At 38.9% G+C, this 27,736-nt stretch overlaps 1 protein-coding gene across 1 annotated transcript in view; it reads right to left on the bottom strand.

Moving 5' to 3' along the window:
- Positions 1-27,736, bottom strand: part of LOC124798490 (trafficking protein particle complex subunit 13) — a 208,252-nt gene that overhangs the window by 15,540 nt on the left and 164,976 nt on the right. Inside the window, exon 9 of the mRNA XM_047261928.1 lies at positions 8,444-8,597. Within this exon, the coding sequence (XP_047117884.1) occupies positions 8,444-8,597 (154 nt within the window). The remainder of the gene's footprint in view (positions 1-8,443; positions 8,598-27,736) is intronic.

Below are 27,736 nucleotides of genomic sequence, written 5' to 3'. Positions count from 1 at the left end.
ATGATCTATGTAAAGGTGGCAATGTAGCACTCATCATTCTGAGAAGAGAAAGGTATCACCCAAGCCCCCTCCACTCATCCCGATGGAGGAAGGCAAGGGGCCGGGACACAGAGCGGCAGAGAGGAATTGCGAGGAATGAAACATTCTGCAACAGTAAGGGTAATGTTCGTAAGATATTATGCCTGGTCCTCACAACTGGGGGAGTGGTGTTCGTTGGTAGTCTCCAGGGAGTAGTAAAGCCTCCAGCCAGCCCTAGAAAACTGTCATTTGGATGTGCAAGTAGGTGCGGTAGGAGTTAGCAATCCGATAGCACACTGGAAATGGTCGCTCGATGTTTGTTAGAGAGAATGGACCACTCGAGACAATGGGCAAGCTGGGCAGTGCAGGAGAGGCCCAAATAGGAACATGGGTGCTCCTGTGTTAAGGCAGATGAGGTTCAGTTAATTGAGAAGGTCAGCCAAGAGGGCACTTTTCTGATAGGTTCTGGGAGAATTCCAAAAGGGATGGTGTGCATTAAAGTCACCGAACCGAAAGGAGTGAGGGAGTTGCCCAATAAGCTGGAGGAAATCTGTCCTGGTGACATCAAACAATGGAGATCCAGTAAAAAGGGGAAAGATCAAGTGAGGAAGGAAAATGTGGACTACAACAGCTTGAAGCTGGGTAGTCAGGGAGATTGGTTGACTAAGAACATCATCTCCGATGAGCAGCATGTCTCCCCCCATGAGATGGAATACCCTCCTTGGGAGGAAGGTCAAAGCGGACTGGGAAGAAATGCGAGAGCTCGAAGCGGTCATGAGGACACAATTTTGTTTCCTGGAGGCAGAGAACAAGCAGATGCTGTGATCTAAGAGCAGCCATAAGTCCTCTTTGTCGGACTGAAGGCTACAACCATTCCATTGGAGGAGAGTCATAATGATGAAAGGGAAGGAGGGAAAAATGAGGCGGTGTCACCTCAGCGGCTGCCTTTGAAGACTCATTCCTATAGGGCACAGAGGCTGGAGGATCCTGCTCCATGAGATCAACAAAGGCATTCTCCTTCTGTTAGTCTGTAGAGTCAAGGGCAGAAAAATGGTTGAGGTGCACACCGGTGACATGGAGGCCGGCCGGATGAGGGTATCACATGGCAACACCGTTGAAGAAGATCTCTGAGTCAGTGAAGGAGAAGACTGACTGCCTTTGCTTGACTTCTTGGAGTCTTTCCATTTGGCATAGGAAGACTCAGATGTTTGTTGGCTGGAGGGACGTAGGAAGTCTTCATGGGAGTATTCCTTCTGTCCTTTCTGGCCTGCTGGTTGTGTAACAGGTGACTTCGCCCAGTGAGACGAAAAGTTTGGTGGCTTGTTGCACACCTGGAGGAGGAGTCAGGGATGCTACCATGACATTGGACAATTTTACAACCATGGTGCTGAATTTGAGGTCACATGTCTGCTTGGTCAAGTCCTACATGGAGCGAGATGTAAAAAGAACACTACTGTAGGTGCTGGATGGTAGAATGCATGGTTTCTGACTGGCCAACAACTTGCGAGTGACTGGGTATGGCACTTTTTCCTTCACCTGGATCTCCTGGATAAAGAGAAACATGGGACATGGGACAATCACGGGACGAGGCGACATGATTACCATCGCAGTTGATACAGTAGGGAGAAGGAGGTCGACTATTGCCCTCATGAGCATCCCTACCACAGGTTACACATTTGGCCGGGTGTCGACAGGACATTTGATGTGGTTGAAATGGTGACACTGGTAGCATTGCATCAGGTTCATAATGTATGGTCGGACTGTGATAACTTCATAGCCTGCTTTGATCTTTGACGGAAGCACCACTCTATCAAAAGTGAGAAAAAGAGTGTGTGGGCACTAAGGATGCATCTACCTTTTTGGTCACCCAATGTACTGCAATGACACTCTGATCAGAGGGGTACGTTTGGATATCTGCCTCGATCAGACTATCGGGCAGCCTAGTGTAAATAATACAATGGGAAGAATTCAGTGTTTGATGGGCCTCGACATGAACAGAATGGCCATGGGGGAGTGAAGCTGCAGACAGTTGTTGTGCTTGAGAATCAGAAGTAATCTCCAAAAGCAAAGTGCCATTTTGTAAATGAGAGCAGGATTTCACAGGGTCAGCAATTCTATCAACACATTTCTGAATAATAGGGATGTACCGCAGCAAAGAACTGACTGTCTTCAGCATGTGAAATGGTGAGGAACTGTGGTGCAGCTGGGAGTACTCGTTAGGCTAATTCCTTTTACATTTGGTAGATGTTGAATGTGAAGATGATGATCATTTCATTGCAAGAAAACCCCATATGATTGCCAGCATTCTTTGATGGTGTGCCCCTTCTAACTGGGAGACCCCCATCCCCTCAGAAGCGGGCGCACCATCTTAGGCGATTCATACCTCATGTCACACATCCCGAACACCTGACAAAGGGACTAATCGGCAATTTGGGAAGGTAGCAGCTCAGCCAATGTCCTTTCCTGGGCATCGTCTGTACCAGGGGGTACGTGTGAACCCCAACTGTCAACCTGGGACTGGGAATTAAGCATTACCCAGTCACCTGTTATGCGTCACATGTGGCCTGGACTTCAGGAGCACACAGGGAAGATAATGAAAAAGAGAAACCTCAAACACCAAAACGGAGGAAGGATAGGAGAAGGGGGAAAAAAAGGGAGGGAGGATGAAAAACAGTGGAGAGACTGTTCTTATAGCGGCCGCTGAAAATTCAGAACACATTTCCAATATTATCCCAGACATATACCCCAATGGAGGAGAAAAATAATAGCAAGAAGATAGGCATGCAGCATGAAGGAAAAAGATGCTGCAAAGGCTGGGGCACCGTAGTAGCCAATCACAACCTTCCAAAGAGCGGAGAGCCTCCTTGGGGGTATTACAGTCAGATGATAAAGCTAAAGACATGCTGGATAAAAATCTGTACACAACTAATCTCCAAAAGAATAATCTTGACACATTACATACCTGTTTTTTCTAGGACATTGGCAATTCAAAGGTGGAGTGAGGGCTATATGGAAAATAATGTATATGCTCAGTTTTCTAAATTCTGCACATTGTTCAAATTAACATTTGAGGAGATATTTCCAAAACTAGTCACTTCACCAGCAGCACCTAAGGAAAATAGATGGTCAGCTGTGGGTATTAGAATAGTGTCCCAAACATTTAAATTTCTTGGTTCTTTACAAAAGCACGACATAATCCACAATTCCTAGATTACTATCACAGATATAAAAAAATATGCAGGAGGATTGTGCTTGTTGCCAAAAAGTCATTAAATGACAAAATAAAATAAAATGCAAAAAATAAAAGCACAGTAAGGTGAAATGAGATAAAACACTAAACTGGAAAAGGTATACATAACTATAATGGGGATAGGATAACAGAAAATCCTTAATGCTTTGCAAATTTTGTAATGACTATTTATATAGTACTGAGGAGGAGTTGCAACCAAATCTTCCTAAAACACATGTAGCCCCCAATATGACATTCACAGCAACACAATAATGTTTTCCACAACAGAGCTTGAAGAAAGGAAAGTAATACAGAAATTAAAAATGAGAAGTCAGCAGCCATAGATGAGGTTCCAGTCTCTGTTTTCAACGTTGCATGGACAGCATACAAGACCCATTAATAAACATAATATAAGAGTACTGTAGTTCAGTTATTTTTACTGAATACCTAAAGTATGAAGTCTGTCCTTACAAAAGGACAGTATTGCTGAAAGTATTGAAAACTACAGATCAGTTTCTACATTCTCAAAAATAATTGAATCAGTTATGAAAGTTGGAATAATGAATTACATGGACACACAGACAACATTTTAATGACTAATAGTTTCCTTTCCAAAGTGGGTAAATTATGAATTGGCCATATGAGTGGTTCCAGTCTTGCCTGGAAAACAGTGTGCAAAAGGTATAGTGTGTTCACACACACACACACACACACACACACACACACACACACACACACACACACATGTTCCTCATGGCAGTGTATTGGATCCAATTCTGTTTTTAATACATATCAATGACATTCCAGACAGTATAATTCAGGGGGGAAAAGTTGTCTTTTCTGATGACAGCAAAAATCAGTCACTGATGAAACACCAGGGAAAACAACTGTCACATTAAGCGTATATGACTAATCTACAGAAGTGTGACAAACACAAAGTTTTTGGGGGTGAATACTGAGCATGGAAAAAACATGCAAAGATAGTGAAAAAAGAGAATATCATCAGCATGTTATGCTCTTAGGGTCCTATTATCATTCTGTATCAGCCTATGTCGAGTGGTGACATACTATTCCTGTATGGGCCATTTCCAGCTATGGGATTCTTTTCTGTGGACTGAAAGCACAAAACATACACACAATTTGGAAAAAAGGCCAAGAATAATACACAGAAGTAGGAGTCAGGCTCACTGTAACGAGCTGCTTAAAAACCTTGGTATCTTTAGTGCAGCAAGTGAATACTTTTACCAAACTTTTGAGTATATCCAGAAAAAAATTACTAAGTGTTTCACTAACAGTTCTATATGTCATCATGGAACAAGTCAGTTTGGACTTATATTTACCAAGAAGTAAAACCTCGGAACAGCATGTTCTACCAAAGAGCAAAATTGTATTACAAAACGTCCCAGGAAGGAGAAGAAAAAGATGCTAAAATACATCTGTTTAAAAAGGCATTCTTCTTCACAAGTAATGCATATTACACAACTAAAGATTACTTACAAGGAGAAGACCTTAGATACACCAAATGATTCAGCTTAGTATCTGTCACATCACTTTTGTATAACCTAAAATGAAAGACTCTATAAGATACTTTGGATCAGTACTGCCCATTTCGAGAAAACCACCCCTAGAGGTCATGATGTACCACTGACTCAAAACTGATGGGGTCAATAATTAACTGAAAACCGGGCATTTTTTGTCATCATATACAGAGTTAACGAATGCATATTTTCCTTGAAATTGTGGAAATAAAACTTATACGACTACTGCTTACATACCAATAACATAAACCTGGTTCAATGAAAGTGCTGCTGGAAAGCGACACTGGTGTCTAGATGGGGAAAAGACAACCATATTTAATTGCCACAGGCGTTCTGCAGTTCATTTGTATTTTTCTCCATATTGAAATTGGTAAGAGTAGGAGGGTTAATTAAATGAATAAATCACTAAGGAATAATAAGAAGATACTACTTGGATTATAAAAGATTAAAATTTTAAGCCTTACTGTGTGTAAACAATTCTGAGTAAGATTGCTGCAAATCCATCATGAGGGACCCCAGACAGCTGACTGCTCATCACTTCTTGCAGCGAGGTGCAGGACAGAATGCACCCAGGGACAGTTATATTATTCTCATTGCGTGCTCATCATATTATTGTTCTGAACTCAATGAGGATTTCCAGCAGTTATGGTATGTTCATCAATTGGAAGATGTTCTTGGTGCTGCAAGTATGTTTTCTTCAAATGTTTACAAGAGAAGCACTGTCAATCTACTTATTTGAAGGAAAGTGAGGACATGTAAAAGAGTGAGTGAGAGAGCCATTGTAAAGCAACCATGGATTAAAAGTTTAATTCTTTGTTAATACAAGCTGTTCGAGAAATTTATTGGCCTACCACCTTGTTATAGCTTCTCAATTTACTCATTTCATTAACCCTATTACTCTCACCAATTACGATATGTAGAGACTGTACAATGCATTTGGTAGTCGAATACAGGTTCTCTGACATGCTCATTGGTCCTTGGGGCACTGATAGCAGATTTGTAAGAATAGTAGAACTTATTCACATTGAAATCTGCGATGGCTGTAAATTTTTTCCCTCAATTTTTATGAAAATAAGCATTTGTGGATTCCATATATGATGATGAATAACGCTCATTTTCAATTAACTATCGATCCCATCAATTCTGAACAATTGCGCGTCATGAACTTTAGGGATGGTTTTCCTAAGAAATGGGGGATATCTTAAGAGTCTTTCATTTCAGGCGGTATGTAAGTTATATGTTAATATATGCCAAATCCATTGGTGATGTCATACAGCACTCACAGTAGTGGTTAATAATGAAAGGTGATGGGTGTGTCACCCTGTAACATTACGTACATGATCACAATGTAATGCTTTTACAAGAAAATAATGTGCCAAAACCTCTAGTGCCTGGTAGTAATGTCTTATCATTCTCCTGAGTTCAAAATCTCATTCATAATGGGGGGGATGCTGACTCAGTTTTTCAGCTGAGTAAGGGGAGAACATGAAGATGTTCACTGTGCATAGTTGTTGCTTGTTTATGGGCCTGAAATCATGTTTTCCGAACAGACTGTAATTAGTGCAAAGGGCGCAGAAGCATGTTCATGATCCAGGAGTCACCAGCAAAAGGTCTTAGAGTGAGCAGCAATGAAGAGCGAACCATGTTTTATATTACAAGCTATCTGGAGCACACTGTATGTACTTCAAAGAACATTGTACAATATGGACTAACTGGATGAAGCGGTGCAGTTGTTTAGACAATGATCTCAAATTTGGGAGGACAGAGTTTACTCTGTCTAGCCATATTGATTTAGGTTCCTATTTCAGGAAAATGATGTGATGGTTCCTTCACAAAGGCCATAGCTAACCACCTGTTACATCCTTATAAAAACGTAATTATATGTTCTGCGTGTATGTATATTCTGAGCTATTTATTTTCAATGTATTGTGATAACAAAACCAGTAACATTGTAAGATGATTATTGGATGAATAAATACAAAACATTAAATAATTTGAAACCCGAATCCTATATTCAGCATGATTGACATGCTCATGGGTCCTTGGGGTACTGATAGCAGATTTGTAAGAATAGTAGAACTTATTTCCATTAAAATCTGAGATACCGTCTACATGGTGTACATCAAGTCCGGGAACACTTTCAATTATTTATTACATGAGAACCAAACACTGTGCATATGTCATTTTGAAGAGAAACCCAGAAAGCTTTTTTCATGTATACCGCCAGAGACAGTGTAGTTTGGTAATTTGCCAATAGAGCTAGTTACAAACATGGCGAGTTCAGGTGCAGAGCAAGCTCTCTGTATGTTGGAGTTCAACAAACAAGTGTGCTACAGCTGTTCAGCGAATGTTTAGAACCAAGTACAGTGAGCAGCCACCAACAAGAAAGGCCATTTACCACTGGCACAACAAATTTGTTACGACAAGTTGTTTGTGATCGGCAAAGAGAAGTGGACGTCCCAGTGTGAGTGAAGTCAATGTGGAGCACATAAGAGACATTCATAAGGAGTCCAAAGAAATTGGTGCATCGTGCATCCCATGAACGTGAAATGGTTCAAATGACAGTGTGGAAAGTCCTGCAACAGAAGCTGTCTTGAAACCATTCAAACTGGAGCTAGTGCAGAAGCTCAATGATGATGACAAAGATAAACGTTTTGAGTTTTGTTCACAGTTGCAACAACTGAATGAGGATGGGGATGGCATTTTTGATTGACAAAGCCATCTTTCACACTAATGAGAATGTGAAACAAGCATAATTGCCAAATCTGGGGTACAAAGCATCCACACGAATGCATTGAATTTTAGTGTGATTCCCCAAAGGTAAATGTTTTTTGTCCCTTGTCACATCGAAAACTGTACATTCCTATTTGGACATGTTGCAGCAATGGCTGATGCCTCAAATGCAATAGGACTCTCCATTCACCTTTCAGCAGGAGGGCTCTCTGTTCATCTTTCAGCAGGATGGGGCTCCACCTCATTTTCATCGTGAAGTTCGTGGGTACCTGAACACACAGCTGATGCATCGATGGATAGGCCTTGATACAGAAGGAAACAGCTCTGTTTCATGAAATGGCCTCCCCAATCACCATATCTCACTCTGTGCGACTTTTCCATGGGGACACATTAAAGATATGGTGTATGTACTGCCTCTACCACATGATGTAGCAGAACTCTGGGAGAGAATACGGGAAGCGACTGCAACAGTCAACGATGCCATGCTGGGACAGGTATAGGAAGGATTCGCTTACTGTATTGACATCTTCTGGGTCACTCATGGTTCGCATATCGAATGTTTGTCAAAAAAAACTTTCAGAGTTTCTCTTCAAAATGTAATATGTATTACATCTGTACAATGTTTAGTTCTTGTGCAATAAATAATGGAAAGTGTTCCCGAACTTTATGTACCCCATGTATATTAGTGTCACAGATTTCTAAGTGTGTTTCATCAGTGCCTTATGTAATCACATTCCGTATTGACATTAGTTGGGCTATTGCCAAGCTCATACATCTATTTGCAACATTTCAGTCATGTTCAAGTTCAAACATAAATTCTTTCACTGTAACAGTATTTTAATGTTACACATACAAGTTCACAATACTGCCAATAAGTAGATTGAAAAACACCAGCTATTTTATTTAAAAAAATGTTTGTTTTTACCTGTAAACCTGGTGTTGTAGGAACTAAACAGAGAGAGAAATATACTGAAGCCCCAGGTTCCAATTTACCCATCTGCCTGCCAGACACTCCACTCCAAACAAGACCAGATGCTGCTGATGACTCGAGTCCCAACACGAGGTCCATTGATCTTTCACTGTAAATGACAAGAATGCTATTATATGATGGGATCTCGATGGTATGATACTCTGCATACTTTCTAAAAATATCTAGGATAAATGTGAAGAACAGGGTAATGGTTGAGATATAAAGTCAGTTAAGAATCATGTTCTCTCAAATTTTCACTCAGATTCACTTGCTTCATTACACCTAACCCTTCATAATGTCTGTTTCAATTTTTTTTTGTAAAAATGTAGACAGATAATCAGAGCAAAGAATTAAATAATAATATGTAAACAAAGGGGGGGGGGGGAGGAGGCAGGGGCAGGAGGGAGGGAGGGAGGGAGAGACACTACATGCCACCCACCTTCCCACTGCTCTTTGGGGGGGGGGGGGGGGCAAACTAGAGTATGGGTGCCCTTGCTTACAAGAGGGAGACTTGTTTCATTCATTCTTTCTTTCTCAATGCCCATTCCTTTCATGACCAACCACTCCTGATTATTTTTACTGATTTTATCTGGGGGCATCGTCAAATAGATGCCGTAAATGTCATCGTCCTACATGAGCATCTACTAATTCGGAGCTGTTTTGAACAAAATTCTTAGGCATCTTCAAAAATCCACTAGTTTTAAAAAATGAATGTTTTTAAGGTACAGTTTAAACACTACAAACAATGAAGTACTGTGGTTAATTTTAGGCCCAACATTATCAATCTCCTTTAGTTTGCGGTGTCGCTCTTGCACACATACAGTACCACAATAAACTAACAAATTACTAATGAATTCCCAAATAAACATATAAATTATCCCTCCAAAATTACTACCACTAATTACAGATTAGAACAGCTTTTCACTTCTGCCCTTTCTCTATATACCTTTAGCAATTTTAAACTTCTCTCGTTTCCACATATGTGGCAGCAACAACCATAATGTTCTACTATACGAACGCCAATTAGTCTGCTAGAATCACACTCTTCCTTCGTATACCAATTTGTACGAACTTCATTACACAAACTATCTCCATCCACACTATTTACTTCAGCCCCCTCTAAGTTTTCTGTTAGTTCTTCCACACATTTCGCCGATTCACTACCCACAGCATGCACAACTTTACTGTTTTTCCTCTCCAAAATATTGACACTTGTAGCTTCAACAAAACTACACATCAATTCACTGTCAAACACTTTATCTTCCTGAAATAATACGTTGATGCCTAAGCCATCATCATCATAAATATTCATCTCGGAAACCTTATCTGCTGATACACCATTTAAATCACAACAAAAATTCACATAAGAAACCTTACTTTCCTCTGTTCGACAAATTAACTGTACGTGAATCGTACACTACTTTATCCTCCACCGCTACATTATACAAATTGCTGCTACCTTGTTGTACAATTTTGGGACTTCCAGACTTGCTACATTCCACTGTACAAAAATCAGTACACACTGCCATTTCTACACACTTTTTATCCAGATTAACCCCCAATCCTACTTTACATACATTTTCACATTCACACACTGACAAACGTTTTAGATACACACATTCATCAGTAAGTCTCATTTCACCTTGATTTGTGACTAGAAACACGTAAATTCCTTCCTCTGAAGTATCAATGCCAGTAGCTTTTACATCATTACATAAATTACTATTACTCTGTTTCTTTAAACAGAAATCCTCTACCTCCGCTGATACATTTTTTACTTCAACTGCTGGCGAGACCAATGCTAAGCCTCCCTTAGTAACATTGACTCTTTCCGCCGAAATACAATCACCCTCACTTGCAGCTGAAGAGACCAAAGCTACGCCGCCTTAACTAACATCAACGCTTTTCACAAACTCAAAAATACTTTCTACTGCAATTGCTACTATTTGCTCTTACCTCTTCAGAACTCTCCACACAATTTGCTTTCACAAAATTCCTCTCCTCTTTAACTTCTTTTTGAACCGCTGAATCTTCCCATTCATCACCATTCGCCCGTTACCTCACAAACATTTCCAAACAGTTAAAATGCAGACTCCTACAATCACAGTCTCTGTCAAATCATCCATGACTGGGAAACATAGGTTGCATTGAGAGACAAATATTTATAGAAGGAGTAACACCATCACTAAGTTTCATAGTCGTAACTTTATTATTATTAATATTATTATTGTTATTGATATTACTTTAGGTGATGATAAAACTTTGTGACCATTCCTTATAAAAATCTATTGTGTCCAACTTCTTCCCCTTATTACAAAATGTCTTGTTTTTCTTTCTGTCCTGCTGGTCCTTATCAACTGACAAATGACAAAACTTATCATCCTTTTCTATTTTGCTTCTTTGAATTTTAATGACAGACATCCTAATTTTTTATTTGCTTATTACCATTAATTTTTTCTATTAATTTTAATGGACCAATCATTTCAATGGTGGATGAAGCTGACAACCTCAAACCGTGTTATTCATATGAATGCAATTCAGAAAACACAAGCTGTCAACTTAGATTGTAACTCAGTATTTATTAGCATGGTCAGCATGACCTGAAGGGCAGTAAATCTTTGATGTAGAAGTCAAGAGGTGTTTTATATATACACATACGTAGAAATGGAAAAGAATTTAAAGGATAATGCAATTGCATTATTAGAAATTGTCTGCTTGTATGAATTTAGGCTATTTGGACTTCCTCTCTTACATTTCAATTGTAGATGCTGGCAGCTGACTTCAAGAACACCAGTGCATGTCAAAAAATGAAGAAAATCCTCCTTACTGGGCTACACTTCACCTCAATAAAAATACTTAATACTGCTGTTAAGTCTTCGCTTATTCATACACACATATAATACATAACACTCATAATACTCCATACTCCATATACCGCGACAATGCATATTTGCATTTTTCATTTGCCTTATGACATTTGTATAAATAACCTTATAGCTACTAAATTGTTCACTTGAGATGCGGCCCGTTTCTTTATTTGATACCTACTACTCTTGATGTAATTCTCTTCTTCTGCACCATGACAATGCACTGGTCATAGAAATAAAAAAAAACTTAAAACTAATTGCATTACTTAGCTCAGTGGCCACTGATAACATTTGATAATTACATCCGTCCACAGATATTTCCATACTTTGTTTAAATTCATAGACATTCATTTATTCTGTTACCCATTATGATTCATTTACCCTGCAAAGAAAAATATTTTACATTTCTTATGGTATTTTATCGTTTCTTCTTAGCTTACACGTCACATATGTTTTTCATAATGCTTCCTTTTGCTTGTAAATATGTTGTATATAACTTAGTACTTAATTAAATGTCTGTGTACATATATCAATAGGTTTCTTTGTTCTTAGACAATAGATGCAATTGCTTAGTATTTAAGTTAGGTACATGCACATACTGCATTCCTGTTTGGCTGCGCCTTCTGCCAGTCTGTCGTGCATGCACACAGGACAATGCCTCCTCTCCTACTACTGGCGTCAGCACGTATTGCTGAGTGTGGACTGCTGAGCTGTAAGCTAATTTTGCTTATACTTTTTGCTTTGCCTGAAGCGGCGTATTACTTATCATTGCTGTTTATTTTATGCCTACATGCAAAAAGCAAAAGAATTACATCTACATCTAGATCTACATGGATATTCTTTCAAATCACATTTAAGTGCCTGGCAAAGGGTTCATCGAAGCACCTTCACAATTCTCTATTATTCCAATCTTGTATAGCACGCAGATAAAACAAACATTTATATCTTTCCATTGTTGTTATTGTTGGTGTGGTCTTCAGACCTGAGACTGGTTTGATGCAGCTCTCCATGCTACTCTATCCTGTGCAAGCTTCTTCATCTCCCAGTACTTACTGCAACCTACATCCTTCTGAATCTGCTTAGTGTATCCATCTCTTGGTCCCCCTCTACGATTTTTACCCTCCACGCTGCCCTCCAATACTAAATTGGTGATCCCTTGATGCCTCAGAACATGTCCTACCAACCGATCCCTTCTTCTAGTCAAGTTGTACTACAAACTTCTCTTCTCCCCAATCCTATTCAATACCTCCTCATTAGTTATGTGATCTACCCATCTAATCTTCAGCATTCTTCTGTAGCACCACATTTCGAAAGCTTCTATTCTCTTCTTGTCCAAATTATTTATCGTCCATGTTTCACTTCCATACATGGCTTCACTCCATACAAATACTTTCAGAAACGACTTCCTAACACTTAAATCTATACTCGATGTTAACAAATTTCTCTTCTTCAGAAACGCTTTCTTTCCCATTGCTAGTCTACATTTTATATCCTCTCTACTTCGACCATCATCAGTTATTTTGCTCCCCAAACAGCAAAACTCCTTTACTACTATAAGTGTCTCATTTCCTAATCTAATACCCTCAACATCACCCGACTTAGTTCGACTACATTCCATTATCCTCGTTTTGCTTTTGTTGATGTTCATCTTATATCCTCCATTCAAGACACCATCCATTCCGTTCAACTGCTCTTCCAAGTCCTTTGCTGTCTCTGACAGAATTACAATGTCATCGGCGAACCTCAAAGTTTTTATTTCTTCTCCATGGATTTTAATACCTACACCAAATTTTTCTTTTGTTTCCTTCACAGCTTGCTCAATATACAGATTGAATAACATCGGGGAGAGGCTACAACCCTGCCTCACTCCCTTCCCAAACACTGCTTCCCTTTCATGCCCATCAACTCTTATAACTGCAATTTGGTTTCTATACAAATTGTAAATAGCCTTTCGCGCCCTGTATTTTACCCCTGCCACCTTCAGAATCTGAAAGAGAGTATTCCAGTCAACATTGTCCAAAGCTTTCTCTAAGTCTACAAATGCTAGAAACGTAGGTTTGCCTTTCCTTAATCTAGCTTCTAAGATAAGCCGTAGGGTCAGTATTGCCTCACATGTTCAAATATTGCTACGGAATCCGAACTGATCTTCCCCAAGGTCGGCTTCTACGAGTTTTTCCATTCGCGTTAGTATTTTGCAACTGTGACTTATTAAACTGATAGTTCAGTTATTTTCTCATCTGTCAACACCTGCTTTCTTTGGGATTGGGATTATTACATTCTTCTTGAAGTCTGAGGGTATTTCGCCCGTCTCATACATCTTGCTCACCAGATGGTAGAGTTTTGTCAGGACTGGCTCTCCCAAGGCTGTCAGTAGTTCTAATGGAATGTTGTCTACTCCCGGAGCCTTGTTTCGACTCAAGTCTCTCAGTGCTCTGTCAAACTCTTCACGCAGTATCATATTTCCCATTTCATCTTCATCTACATCCTCTTCCATTTCCATAATATTGTCCTCAAGTACATCGCCCTTGTATACAGGGCTATTACAAATGATTGAAGCGATTTCATAAATTCACTGTAGCTCCATTCATTGACATATGGTCACGACACACTACAGATACGTAGAAAAACTCATAAAGTTTTGTTCGGCTGAAGCCGCACTTCAGGTTTCTGCCGCAGGAGCGCTCGAGAGCGCAGTGAGACAAAATGGCGACAGGAGCCGAGAAAGCGTATGTCGTGCTTGAAATGCACTCACATCAGTCAGTCATAACAGTGCAACGACACTTCAGGATGAAGTTCAACAGAGATCCACCAACTGCTAACTCCATTCGGCGATGGTATGCACAGTTTAAAGCTTCTGGATGCCTCTGTAAGGGGAAATCAACGGGTCGGCCTGCAGTGAGCGAAGAAACGGTTGAACGCGTGCAGGCAAGTTTCACGCGTAGCCCGCGGAAGTCGACGAATAAAGCAAGCAGGGAGCTAAACGTACCACAGCCGACGGTTTGGAAAATCTTATGGAAAAGGCTAAAGCAGAAGCCTTGCCGTTTACAATTGCTACAAGCCCTGACACCCGATGACAAAGTCAAATGCTTTGAATTTTTGGCGCGGTTGCAACAGCTCATGGAAGAGGATGCATTCAGTGCGAAACTTGTTTTCAGTGATGAAGCAACATTTTTTCTTAATGGTGAAGTGAACAGACACAATGTGCGAATCTGGGCGGTAGCATGCAGCAAATTCGCAATTCACCAAAAGTTAACGTGTTTTGTGCAATCTCACGGTTTAAAGTTTACGGCCCCTTTTTCTTCTGTGAAAAAAATGTTACAGGACACGTGTATCTGGACATGCTGGAAAATTGGCTCATGCCACAACTGGAGACCGACAGCACCAACTTCATCTTTCAACAGGATGGTGCTCCACTGCACTTCCATCATGATGTTCGGCATTTCTTAAACAGGAGATTGGAAAACCGATGGATCGGTCGTGGTGGAGATCATGATCAGCAATTCATGTCATGGCCTCCACGCTCTCCCAACTTATCCCCATGCGATTTCTTTCTGTGGGGTTATGTGTAAGATTCAGTGTTTAAACCACCTCTACCAAGAAACGTGCCAGAACTGCGAGCTTGCATCAACGATGCTTTCGAACTCATTGATGGGGACATGCTGCGCCGAGTGTGGGAGGAACTTGATTATCGGCTTGATGTCTGCCGAATCACTAAAGGGGCACATATCGAACATTTGTGAATGCCTAAAAAAACTTTTTGAGTTTTTGTATGTGTGTGCAAAGCATTGTGAAAATATCTCAAATAATAAAGTTATTGTAGAGCTGTGAAATCGCTTCAATCATTTGTAATAACCCTGTAGATCCTCTATATACTCCTTCCACCTTTCTGCTTTCCCTTCTTTGCTTAGAACTGGTTTTCCATCTGAGCTCTTGATATTCATACAAGTGGTTCTCTTTTCTCCAAAGGTCTCCTTAATTTTCCTGTAGGCAGTATCTATCTTACCCCCTAGTGAGATAAGCATCTACATCCCTACATTTATCCTCTAGCCATCCCTGCTTAGCTATTTTGCACTTCCTGTTGATCTCATTTTTGAGGTGTTTGTATTCCTTCTTGCCTGCTTCATTTACTGCATTTTTATATTTTCTCCTTTCATCAATTAAATTCAATATTTCTTCTGTTACCCAAGGATTTCTACTAGCCCTCGTCTTTTTACCTACTTGATCCTCTGCTGCCTTCACTACTTCATCCCTCAAAGCTACCCATTCTTCTTCTACTGTATTTCTTTCCCCCATTCCTGCCATTTGTTCCCTTATGCTCTCCCTGAAACTCTGTACAACCTCTGGTTTAGTTAGTTTATCCAGGTCCCATCTCCTTAAATTCCCACCTTTTTGCTGTTTCTTCAGTTTTAATCTACAGTTCATAACCAATAGCTTGTGGTCAGAGTCCACATCTGCCCCTCTCTTTCCATACGAGCTCTGATTTCCTTTATTTAATTGTGGTGATCATTTCTCCCTATGTAGATCGGTGTCAACAAAATATTTTCGCATTCAGAGGAAAAAATTGGTGAGTGGAATTTCGTGAGAAGATATCGTCGCAACACCTTTGTTTTAATTGTGTGCAGCCCAAATCCTGTATCATTTCAGTGACACTCTTTCCAATATTTCGCAATAGTACAAAAAGTACTGTCCTTCTTTGAACTCTTTCTACGTACTCCATCAGTCCTATCTGGTAAGGATCCCACACCACATAGCAGTATTCTAAAAGAGGACGGACAAGTGTAGAGTAGGCAGTCTCCTTAGTATATCTGTTACATTTTCTATGTGTCCTGCCAATAACATGCAGTCTTTGGTTAGTCTTCCCAACATTTTCTGTGTGTTCCTTCCAATTTAAGTTCTTCATAATTGTAACTCCTAGGTATTTAGTTCATTTTATGGCCTTTAGATTTGACTGATTTATTGTGTAACCGAAGTTTAACGGATTCCTTTCAGCACTCATGTGGATGACCTCATGCTTTTCATTATTTAAGGTCAACTGCCAATTTTCGGACCATTCAGATATCTTTTCTAAATCGTTTTGCAATTTGTTTTGATCTTCTGATGACTTTATTAGTCGATAAATGACAGAGTCATCTGCAAACACCCAAATAGTTTATATATATTTGGAACACCAAAGGGCCTTTAACACTACCTTGGGGAATGCCAGAAATCACTCCTCTTTCACTCAATGACTTTCCGTCCATTACTACAAACTGTGACCCCTCTGACAGGGAATGGGAATCACGAATCCACTAACATAACTGAGACGGTATTCCATAAGCATGCAATTGCACTACAAGCTGCTTGTATGGGGAAATCCACAAATACGAAATCAATCTGAAATCCCTCATCAATAGCACTCGACACTTATGGAGTAAAGAGCTAGTTGTGTTTCACAAGAACGATGTTTGCTAAATCCATGTTGACTGTGTGTCAATAGACTGTTTTCTTCAAGGCAATTCATAATGTTCGAACACAATATATGTTCCAAAATCCTGCTGCATATCGACGTTAATGACATGGGCCTGTAGTTTGGTGGATTACTCCTACTATCCTTCTTGCATATTGGTGTGACCTGTACAACTTTCCAGTGGGCATGGATCTTTCACCGAGCGAATGGTGTATATGATTGTTAAGTATGGAGCTAATGAATCAGCATACTCTGAAAGGAATCTAACTGGTATACAGTCTGGAGCAGAAGACTTGCTTTGATTAAGTGATTTAAGTAGCTTCACTACTCTGAGGACATTTTCTTCTATGTTACTAATGTTGGGAGCTGTTCTTGATTCAAATTGTGGAATATTTACTTTGTCTACTTTTGTGAAGGCATTTCGGAAGGCTGTGTTTAGTAACTCTGCTTTAGCAGCAATGTCTTTGATAGTATCTCCATTGCTATTCTGCACAGAGAAGGAATTGATTGTTTCTTGCTGCTAACATACTTCACATACAACCTGAAAATCTCTATGGATTTTCAGCCAGGTTTCGAGACAAAGTTTCGTTGTAGAAACTATTATAAGCATCTCGCATTGGAGTCCGCACGCTAAATTTCAAACTTCTGTAAAAGATTGCCAATCTTCGGGATTTTGTGTCTGTTTAAATTTGGCACGTTTGTTTCGTTGTTTCTGCAACAGTGTTCTGACCTGTTTTGTGTACCAAGGAGGATCAGCTCCATTGTTTGTTAATTTATTTGGTATAAATCTCTCAATTGCTCCCGATACTATTTCTTGGAATTCAAGTCACGTCTGGTCTACGCTTAAATTATTAATTTGGAAGGAATGGAGATTGTCTCTCAAGAAGGCGCCAAGTGAATTTCTGCCAGCTTTTTAGAATAGGTATATTTTTCGTTTATATTTGGAGGATTTGGGAGTTACAATATTCAATCTCATTATGACAATCCTGTGTTCACTAAGCCCTGTATCCATTTTGATGCTCATTATTAATTCAGGATTATTTTCCGCTAAGAGATCAAGTGTGATTTCACAACCGTTTACTATTCGCATGGGATCAGGAAGTAACTGCTCGAAATAATTTTCAGAGAATGCGTTTAGCACAATTTCGGATGATGTTTATGCGTACCTTCGGAATTAAACATGCATTTTCACCAACATATTGAAGGTATATTAAAGTCACCACCAAGTATAATCGTATGAGTTGGGTATGTATTTGAAATCAAACAAATTTTCTTTGAACCTTTCAGCATTTTATTTGAACCTTTCAGCAACTGTATCACCTGAATTGGGAGGTTGGTAAAAGGATCCAATTATTATTTTATTCCAGTTGCCAACAATGACCTCTGCCCACACTAACTCACAGGAAATATCTACTTCAATTTTGCGACCTGACCTATTCAGCGGAACCCCGAAACCCAACCACCCTTTGGCACAAGTCGAGGAATCTGCAGCTTACATGGTTGCGAAACTGTCTGAGCCTCTGATTCAGACCCTCCACTTGGCTTTGTACCAGAGGTCCGCAATCTGTCTTGTCAATTATGCTGCAAATGGTGAGCTCTGCTTTCATCTTGTAACCAAGACTGGCAGCCTTTACCACTTCTGTTAGCCCCTTGAAGCTGAATTACTTATGCCTATACACATTACTTTATCTCAAAATATACTCCAGAAGAAAAAAATTACTTTTAGAGTTATGTACACTATGTACAATTATCTTGTGATAGAAAGAGAAAATGCTACCTAGCTTCATCATTCTATAAAAGCGTTTATATCTTTGTGAGAGTGGAGATTCTTGTCTCTCCCTATTTTCTCATAGGCTAATCTGTACATCCCAGGGTATGGTATTTTGGAAATTATATGTGGTCCTGAATAGAGTAATTGCCACTTACTATTTAGTTCACCAAATTTTGTCGATTTAGGGTGTGTCTGTAAAAGGACTCTCTGACCTTCAAGAAACTGTGAAACGCATTTCCGTTTCTTATTATAAATTTTCCTTCAATACTCGGCCCTGTTTTCTAGTGCAACCATGTTTTGTTTCATTTTGTCTTTTACTGTTATTCCTGTAGTGGGTACCTTTGGCACGGGCAACTCCCACTCATTCATTTGTTTTGTCTGGAACATCAATTCATTACATGTGAAATCTGATTAAGAGTGTGGATATTGACAACTTGCATGAAAGTAGTTACGTATTCTTCCCATCAGGTGTGTTTGTGAGGGGCATGTGCCCTAATAAACCGGTTAAATTCTTGAAAGACTTGTTCTACTGGGCTACCTTCTGGGTGGGGGGGAAAAAAACCTTACTAATACATGTTTCATGCCCTGTGAGGTCATAAATTGTTTCCACTTTTGCCCAAACGAAATATGAAGCATTATCAGTTAGTAGTAACTTTGGTTTACCTACTCTTCTCAAATGGTCTCCCTCAGTTCTTTTTCTGATATTTGTGACTGTTGCATTTTTAATGGCATACATTTTGATACGTTTTGAGAAAGTATTGTGTAGTGCTACTATGTATCTTACTCCTCCTCTACTTCTTGAATACGGACCAGCTATGTCCAGGGATACTATATCTAGAGGGTTTTTTGTGAGTATTGGGTGTAGCTCAGTATATTTTGACAGATTGGACTGGTTTGATTTCTGACATATTGCAAACCTTAATACCTGTAGGACTTGCCTTCTCAAATTAGGAAAATAAGAAAGTGTTGCAACTTTTTCAGTACATTTGCCAACTCCACACACACACACACACACACACACACACACACACACACACACACACACCACTGACCAGATTTTTCATGTTTTCTATGAAACAAAACGCCCTTGTACTCCTGATACCATTTACTTATCCTTCCACCTTCATCTTGCTTGAGGTTTTGGATGATTTTACTCCATCAGTGATATTGCTGTTGCATAATTTTCATTTGCTTACAAAATGAATGGGAATCAGACTGTTGTGCTGTATCTTGCATTAATAACATTTTGATTTCTGCATCTTGCTCTGCTAATTCACTAAATTCCTCTAAACCTTGTGGTAACCCAGACAAGGCATCTGCAATAACATTCTGAGTTCCTTTAATATAAATGATCTCGAAATTGAATTCTTGTAAATATAGACACCACCTAGCTAATCTACAGTGCAATAGTTTACATGTTAAAAGAAATGACAGTGACTGATTCTTACCCCACAAAAAATATTCAAACTTTTTAAATGCCCATATTACAGCTAAACTTTCCAATTCTGACACAGAGTAAGATCTTTCTGTTTCTGATAATGTGGACTAGCAAAACTGATAACCTTGGGTTCTTCTTTACCTCCTTCTTCTCGCATCTGGAACAATCATGGCCCCAGCCCCTGAGATGAAGCACCTGTGCATAGACAAAAATCGTTGGACATGCCAGGGTGGCTAAGGATGTTTGCATTGACTAATGCCTGCTTAATGTTATTTAAGTCCTCCTGACACTTATCATCCCATAACCAAGGCCTTTTTTTTTTTTTGTAAGAAGTTGAGTAATGCATCATTATTCATCAGTTGTTACTGTACGAATTTACGAAAAAAAGGATGCTAGTTCTAAAAAAGCTTTTAGTTGTTTTTTATTCCTTGGAGCTGGACAGTTGCGTATGGCATGAAGTTTTTTCAGATCAGGTAAGACACCTTGTTCTGACACATGTCCTAAAAACCTGACTTGCTCCCTACCAAAGCTAGACTTTTTTAAATCGGCTGTTACTCTGTAATCTGCAAATTATTGAAGCACATGTTCAATTAGACTGATATGTTCTCACCAAGTGGGTGTGGCTGTTAGCACGTTGTCTACATAAACATTGACTTTGCTAAGCAATTCTGGTCCCAAAACCTTGTCCAATGCAGATATAAACACTCCTGCGCTAATGTTCAGTCCAAACGTTGTGTGTACCATCCTTGCTGTGTGTTTAGATCACACTTTACTGAATGATTTACATAATTATGTTGTTGTCGTGCCTGATTTTCTGTTGTACTCTTGGGTACAGGTCTTTTCTCATAGATTAAGTCGATAGAATTGAGCACTGACAGAAAGCATTCATTATCGTGCTCTGGCGTTGTGACTAATTTTTCTCTAATGTGCAATGGTAAACGACTTTTCAAAATTGTTAACATGTCTACCTGTGACATTGGGTTCGTCCAGTAGCATGTCTTGTTCAGGTATTTTTCAAAGTATCCACGTAGGTTACCGTATTCGCCATTGAATGGCACGGGGTTGAAAACCTCACATCTGAGTCTTTCTTGCACAGCCTTAGACCAGTGTTTGTCGAGGGAAGCTCATTCCAATTGGATATAAGTCCTGCAACGTTCGGCCACTTCAGTTGCCCATAAAAGAATGTCACCTTGCATATATCCCATGACAAATCCAATTTTGTGTGCTTCCATCCAGTTGCGTGGAAATGCATGATGAAAAGCACTGATAACTACTACTGGATTCATTCTTTTACCTTCGGTAGTGAATGTGGGAAACTGTCAAGGTCTCAGCAAACCTTTGTCTGCAAAAATAGTGGAATTTTCAGTTGTATTATGTTGTTATTGGAGGTACCTGTAATTCCAGTTGGTAATTGCTCAGGTATTGGAGTTGTGGGTATGTTAATATTTTGTGCTCCACAACTGTCACTGGTACCTGCTGTGGGACTTGTGACAGTTTGTGGATAAATACAAACAGGTTGTGGTTTGTTCTCTGTAGCCTGCGTATTATTTACGTGCATGTTTCGAGATCCAGTAATAGTGGAATTTTCAGTTGTATTACGTTGTTATTGGAGGTACCTGTAATTCCGGTTGGTAATTGCTCAGGTATTGGAGTTGTGGGTATGTTAATATATTGTGCTCCACAACTGTCACTGGTACCTGCTGTGGGACTTGTGACAGTTTGTGGATAAATACAAACAGGTTGTGATTTGTTCTCTGTAGCCTGCATATTATTTACGTGCATGTTTCGAGATCCAGTAATATTTTCTTCTAAAAGATTGCGGAGCCTACATTCCATGGCTTGTACATTAATGTTTACCTTGTTGAGTATTTCATTTTCTTTTTTCTGACTAGCCTTTTCTATTACATCTCTGTATAGCTTACAATCTGTTACTAACTTCTCTGCATGGTATTACTCTTATCTAATGTCCCTACTTCAGCTTGACAAATGATATCCCTCAGATTTTCATTGATTTTCTTTCTCTCCTTCTTAGCACATGGAGTCAACTTCCAACATTGCTACCCTTAAAGTAAGCTCTTCTACAGACAGAGGTACACCTTCATAGTTTTTATTTTGTTTGTTAACGACAGTGTTTACCGTTTTTACTGTCGAACACAACTGGTTTTGTGTGGCTTCAATAAAAGTGTTCGCATCTGTGATTTTCTTTATCTGTTGCTCTACTAGATCATGATGGTCATTAAAAGAATCTACCTGTTGTTTTAACTCCATAATATTACTGTTAACTTCAGAAAGCACTTGATGCTTTACTTGTATTTTCATATCATTCAATTTTTCGTTGATTTCAGTGCGAAAATTTTTGGCTCAGTCATTGAATTTCTGTAAGACCGTGTCTTTCAAATACTTGACTACTCATTTTTGTTCTTGTTTCATTGTATTTAGATCTTGTGTGACAGTATTCAGATTGTGTGTCAAATTATCAATTTGGTACTCATATCTTGTTTCACATCACTGAAATTGGTGTTCATATTGTGTTTCATATTACTGAGATTCGTGTTCATGTTATCAAATTTCATGCTTATGTTAGATAATAACTGTCATAGAAGTGCTTTATTTGTATTACTGTGGTTGCTGTCAGCTGTACCTTCCAAGTTAATGTTTGTGTTGTGAACAAGTGGTGTTTGTAACATGTTGTCAAGCCTGATATTTGTATTGCTCTCCAATGTTTCATTCATGAGCAGTATATCACTCTGGGAGATGTGTGACATTGTCTCATCAATCGTAAACATTGTGTCGTGAACGTTATTCTGCTGTGGAGCGTCGCTATAATTTGTCACGCCTGCGACACCCATCTCTGACCTACTTAAACCTTCTGCAGTAGGCATGCATGGTGCCTGAACTTTCATTGTTCAATTGCGCAATTCTACGCCACCTTGGCCGATTGTGTTTTCACTATTGCTATCATCAATGGACATATATTTTTCTGCCATGTTGTATGAGTATGCAAAAATAAAAATTTCACACAAAGTGTTAAAATTTCATATGCTAATTATTACACTTGATAATTATAATTTACACGATATCAAAGCCTGTTTTACATCTATTATGATGAGCAAAATAGTGTGTCACAATTATTTATGTTTTACTGACAACGCATATCACACTGAGAAACTCCTGTAAATTTTCCACCACAAAATTCAATAATGGGGAAAAGGTTTCTGTCTACATCAAAAGAGGCGCTACCAAGAGTAACCATGCTGCGCCGAAAAAAAAAAAAAAACTTACTATGAAAAATTTTACATAACCTGTGTCTAATTCTTATTCCTTTCAAAAATTTTCTCCTTACTTTTTGCCTTTTTGCTTTACATGCTCCCCATTGTAGTTCATGCAAACAGAAAATACAAACAATTAGTTTTATGACTAATAACAATGTCATAGAAATTTCTTACTACATCAATAACTAACAAACCCCACTCACATGTTCTGCTTGTACGAATTTAGGCTATTCGGACTTCCTCTCTTACATTACAATTGTAGATGCAGGTGGCTGACTTCAAGAACACTAGTGCATGACCAAAAATGGAGGAAATCCTCCTTACTGGGCCACAGTTCACATGAATAAAAATACTTAATGCTGTTGTTAAGTCTTCTCTTATTCACACATCCATAGAATACATAACACTCTTAATACTTCATACTTTAAGCACTACATCTTAATCATCCTTCTACATATGAGACAGAAAAAAACAATATCATGTACAAAGAAAAATGAATGATTCCCCCCCCCCCCCCCCCATTTGTCTGTGCCTTACCGCATATTCATAATTAATGTCTTTGCCGACGCTTATGGTCTATCGCTGTTTTTTATTTTTAACCTACACAGAGGATACAATCACATTATTTCTTGAATACAGTATTATAATTAGTTGCAGCTGTAGGTTAAGGTAGAAATTTGACCTACACCAAAAATCATTAAAGTGAGCTTCGCTTGGCTGAAAAATTTTGTCTTTGCTTGTGAGTGATTTATGGAAACCGAGTTCATTGTAAAGTGAGCAATGATATGTAATGCCAATGATTCTGGAACAAATGAATACTGATACAACTGACACACCACACTGAACTGTTTCCATAAGGAATTTGGCAGCTCCCAGTACCTGTAAAGAGGATAAGTACAGGTCCAGTCTAGTCCATAGACACCTGAGGCCAACCCAGTACGCTGATGGAGGATAGCATCAGTCACGCATTATGTATGATTGAGAGGTTTACTGTCATAATTCTGAGAACTTATATTCCAACAACAGTCTGGCAACATATTACTGATTCCCACATGTGGATTCATTTTTTATGACTATGTCCATTTTTTTATCCACATCTCTACTCACAATACTTCTTTCCACTGAACATGTCAACAGCCAGCTATAAATATTCAAACTGTAAATTTTGATAGCATTTTGTTGCAAGAGGAGTATTAATTGACCATGTCCTGTTTGTGTGGCTACCGACTTGAAACCCAAGACTTTATCACCTAATCTTTAGACAATTTGTTTTATGTAAAGCTGTCATTTTGCCTGACGAAGGGGCTCTAGATTATATAGCCTGTTCTTCTGTTATCTTCTTTTTTGTGTGTATATGACTGCTACCAACGGGTACTATGTTTTTCTCCCAAGCTTTATTTGGCTGTTGTGTCATCAATAAACAATTCAACTGATAAGGGGTCAGTTGTTTAAAATTAGCAAAAACTGGAGTCTCTCTACAAAACAACTCAAAAAATTTATTTGTTCAGCAATAACTGAATTGTGTCTCACAAGGAGCAATTAAAAATAAAGAGTAAAATGAAAATGGCATACAGTTTCTTCATGAAGTGGTAGCATGCAATTTCCTTACTGAATATTAAATTATTGCTGCAAATAATGAAAACAACTGACAAAATAATTCCAAGAAAATCATTGTAATCTGTTAAAAACAGGCACTGATAAGAGAGATATATAGTTCCTTATGTAGAAACTAAAAAAAAGAACATAGAAACAATTGGGAAGAAATAAATAAAAATAATTTTCTGTAGGTATTAGAAGCATAACTTGCAGGAAGTTAACTGGAATGTTCATCTGTTGTTGTTGTGGTCTTCAGTCCTGAGACTGTTTTGATACAGCTCTCCATGCTACTCTGTCCTGTGCAAGCTTCTTCATCTCCCAGTACTTACTGCAACCTACATCCTTCTGAATCTGCTTAAGGTATTCATCTCTTGGTCTCCCTCTACGATTTTTACCCTCCACGCTGCCCTCCAATGCTAAATTTGTGATCCCTTGATGCCTTGTAACAACAACGACGTTGTACTATTGTACATATAAATAATATTTTTTTTCCATCTGATTTTTCATTAAACTTGAGTAACTGATGTTCTGATTTCAATTCTTTTTTGTTTCATGCCATTATGTTAAGGAAACTGTAAACAATTTTCAATGTGAATATTAATGTTTATGTCAAATGTCAAGCAATATTGTAATAGAATTGAAATGTAACAAATGTTGAAACTATTGTAAGATGTTTAAAATTGTAACTGTGCATCTGGTCCACATGTAGGCAATGTGTTAGAATATGTAGAATACAAAACCTCGGGTGAATACCCTGTCTGTAAGCGAGCGGTAAAAGGTGGATGGCAGGCAAGCGCGGGAAAATGCACATGGGCGCTGCACGGCACAACGGGCTCAGCAGTAGTAGTTGGGAGTTTGGCATTGGTCTGAGCAACACGTTCTGGAGTGAGGAGGCTCTCCTGGAAGACGTAGTTTCATTGAGCCTCGGGTATGCCGTTCCAACGCCCATACAGCATGGCAAAATTCCATAGGCACTAAAGGGAAAAGTATTGCGATGCTATGAAGAAATAAAGTGCCGATACGTCAAGAGCCATAGCTGTGGTTGTATGTGTGCTTTGTGCCTCGCCATCTCGCCGCCTGCCAACCGCCGCATCGATACGAACAGGTTGAAACTTTTAGTACTGTATTCGTATGGACCAGTGTTACTTTTGTTCCATACTGTTCAATAACAACTTAAATTTTACCAGAACTTTCCTATCATTTAATTATCCTCACAACTAACCTAGATAGGGTCCTTTCCAAATGTTGTGCAATCTGAGTGTCCCGAAATGAAAAATGAAATTTTGTGTTAATAATAATTACTTGCAGACCTAACTATGTTAGAACGGTGTTTAAAGAACTGTTTTGTTAATGAACCAGTAAATGAATAACGAAGGTCTGATAAAGTTGGAGGGTAACTTTAATATTGAATTAGTAATGAAGTTTAATTATTTCGAGACAGATATAAAGGTATTTAAATGAGTAGGAAATAAGATCAAGAGAGTAGTAACTCATATATTGGAAATCTTGAGCGCATAATGGTGTCGGTAATTAATTTTTTTTATATAGTGATCATAACAGTTTCAGGGTCTGTCGTCCCCCCCCCCCCTTTTTTTTTATTCATTTGAGTTCTGAAGTGTTTTGAACTGATTTGACCAGCAAAAGTTAAAGTCAATATAAAAGCCAAAATTTATCAGTGTTTTATCTTTATTAAAATTGACATTTTGTTTGTGGCTTGAAATTACTATTTCTAGGGTAACCTATGCCCGATTTTAATCAGATCAATAGACAGTACGAAGTTTTGTAGTATACATTATAGTGTAGTGTTATGTATTTATGGTTTTTCCATATCAGTACAGAATGTGAAACTATCAGTTCAATAGATTTTCTGGTTCTAAAATTTACTATATTATGCAGTGTTACTACGTGATGGTTTGCATGAATATACACCAACTTGTACAGGAAAGAAACTCAGTTAATGCCTAATTAGGCTGGCGACCGTATTATTAACAAATTGGTAGCATCTTCTGTGTTGTTTCTTGTCCGTCCTGACGTGTAGCTGCATTTCGGACGTGCTTGACGTATCATTGTTATTACAGAGTGAGTGTAAGTCTGATTTGCCACCATTCAGGTACACGCGGTCAATATCTATACAAAAATCCTGTCTCGCAAGGTGAACCCCACTCACCATAGTACAGGCTTTAATGAGTATTGTGTGCCAAACGCGCACGTTACAGCCTCAGGACATGTCCTACCAACTGGTCCCTTCTTCTTGTCAATTTGTGCCACAACTCCTCTTCTCCCCAATTCTATTCAATACCTCCTCATTAGTTATGTGATCTACCCATCTAATCTTCAGCATTCTTCTGTAGCACCACATTTCGAAAGCTTCTATTCTCTTCTTGTCCAAATTATTTATCGTCCATGTTTCACTTCCATACATGGCAACACTCCATACAAATACTTTCAGAAACGACTTCCTGACACTTAAATCAATACTCGATGTTAACAAATTTCTCTTCTTCAGAAACGCTTTCCTTCCCATTGCCAGTCTACATTTTATATCCTCTCTACTTCGACCATCAGCAGTTATTTAGCTCCCCAAATAGCAAAATTCCTTTACTACTTTAAGTGTCTCATTCCCTAATCTAATACCCTCAACATCACCCGACCTAGTTCGACTACATTCCATTATCCTCGTTTTGCTTTTGTTGATGTTCATCTTATATCCTCCCTTCAAAACACCATCCATTCCATTCAACTGCTCTTCCAAGTCCTTTGCTGTCTCTGACAGAATAACAATGTCATCGGCGAACCTCAAAGTTTTTATTTCTTCTCCATGGATTTTAATACCTACTCCGAATTTTTCTTTGGTTTCT

The sequence above is a fragment of the Schistocerca piceifrons genome, chromosome 5 (genome assembly GCF_021461385.2).
Source record: "Schistocerca piceifrons isolate TAMUIC-IGC-003096 chromosome 5, iqSchPice1.1, whole genome shotgun sequence".
Classification (NCBI taxonomy): domain Eukaryota; kingdom Metazoa; phylum Arthropoda; class Insecta; order Orthoptera; family Acrididae; genus Schistocerca; species Schistocerca piceifrons.
This window is presented reverse-complemented; position numbering and strand designations above follow the sequence as displayed.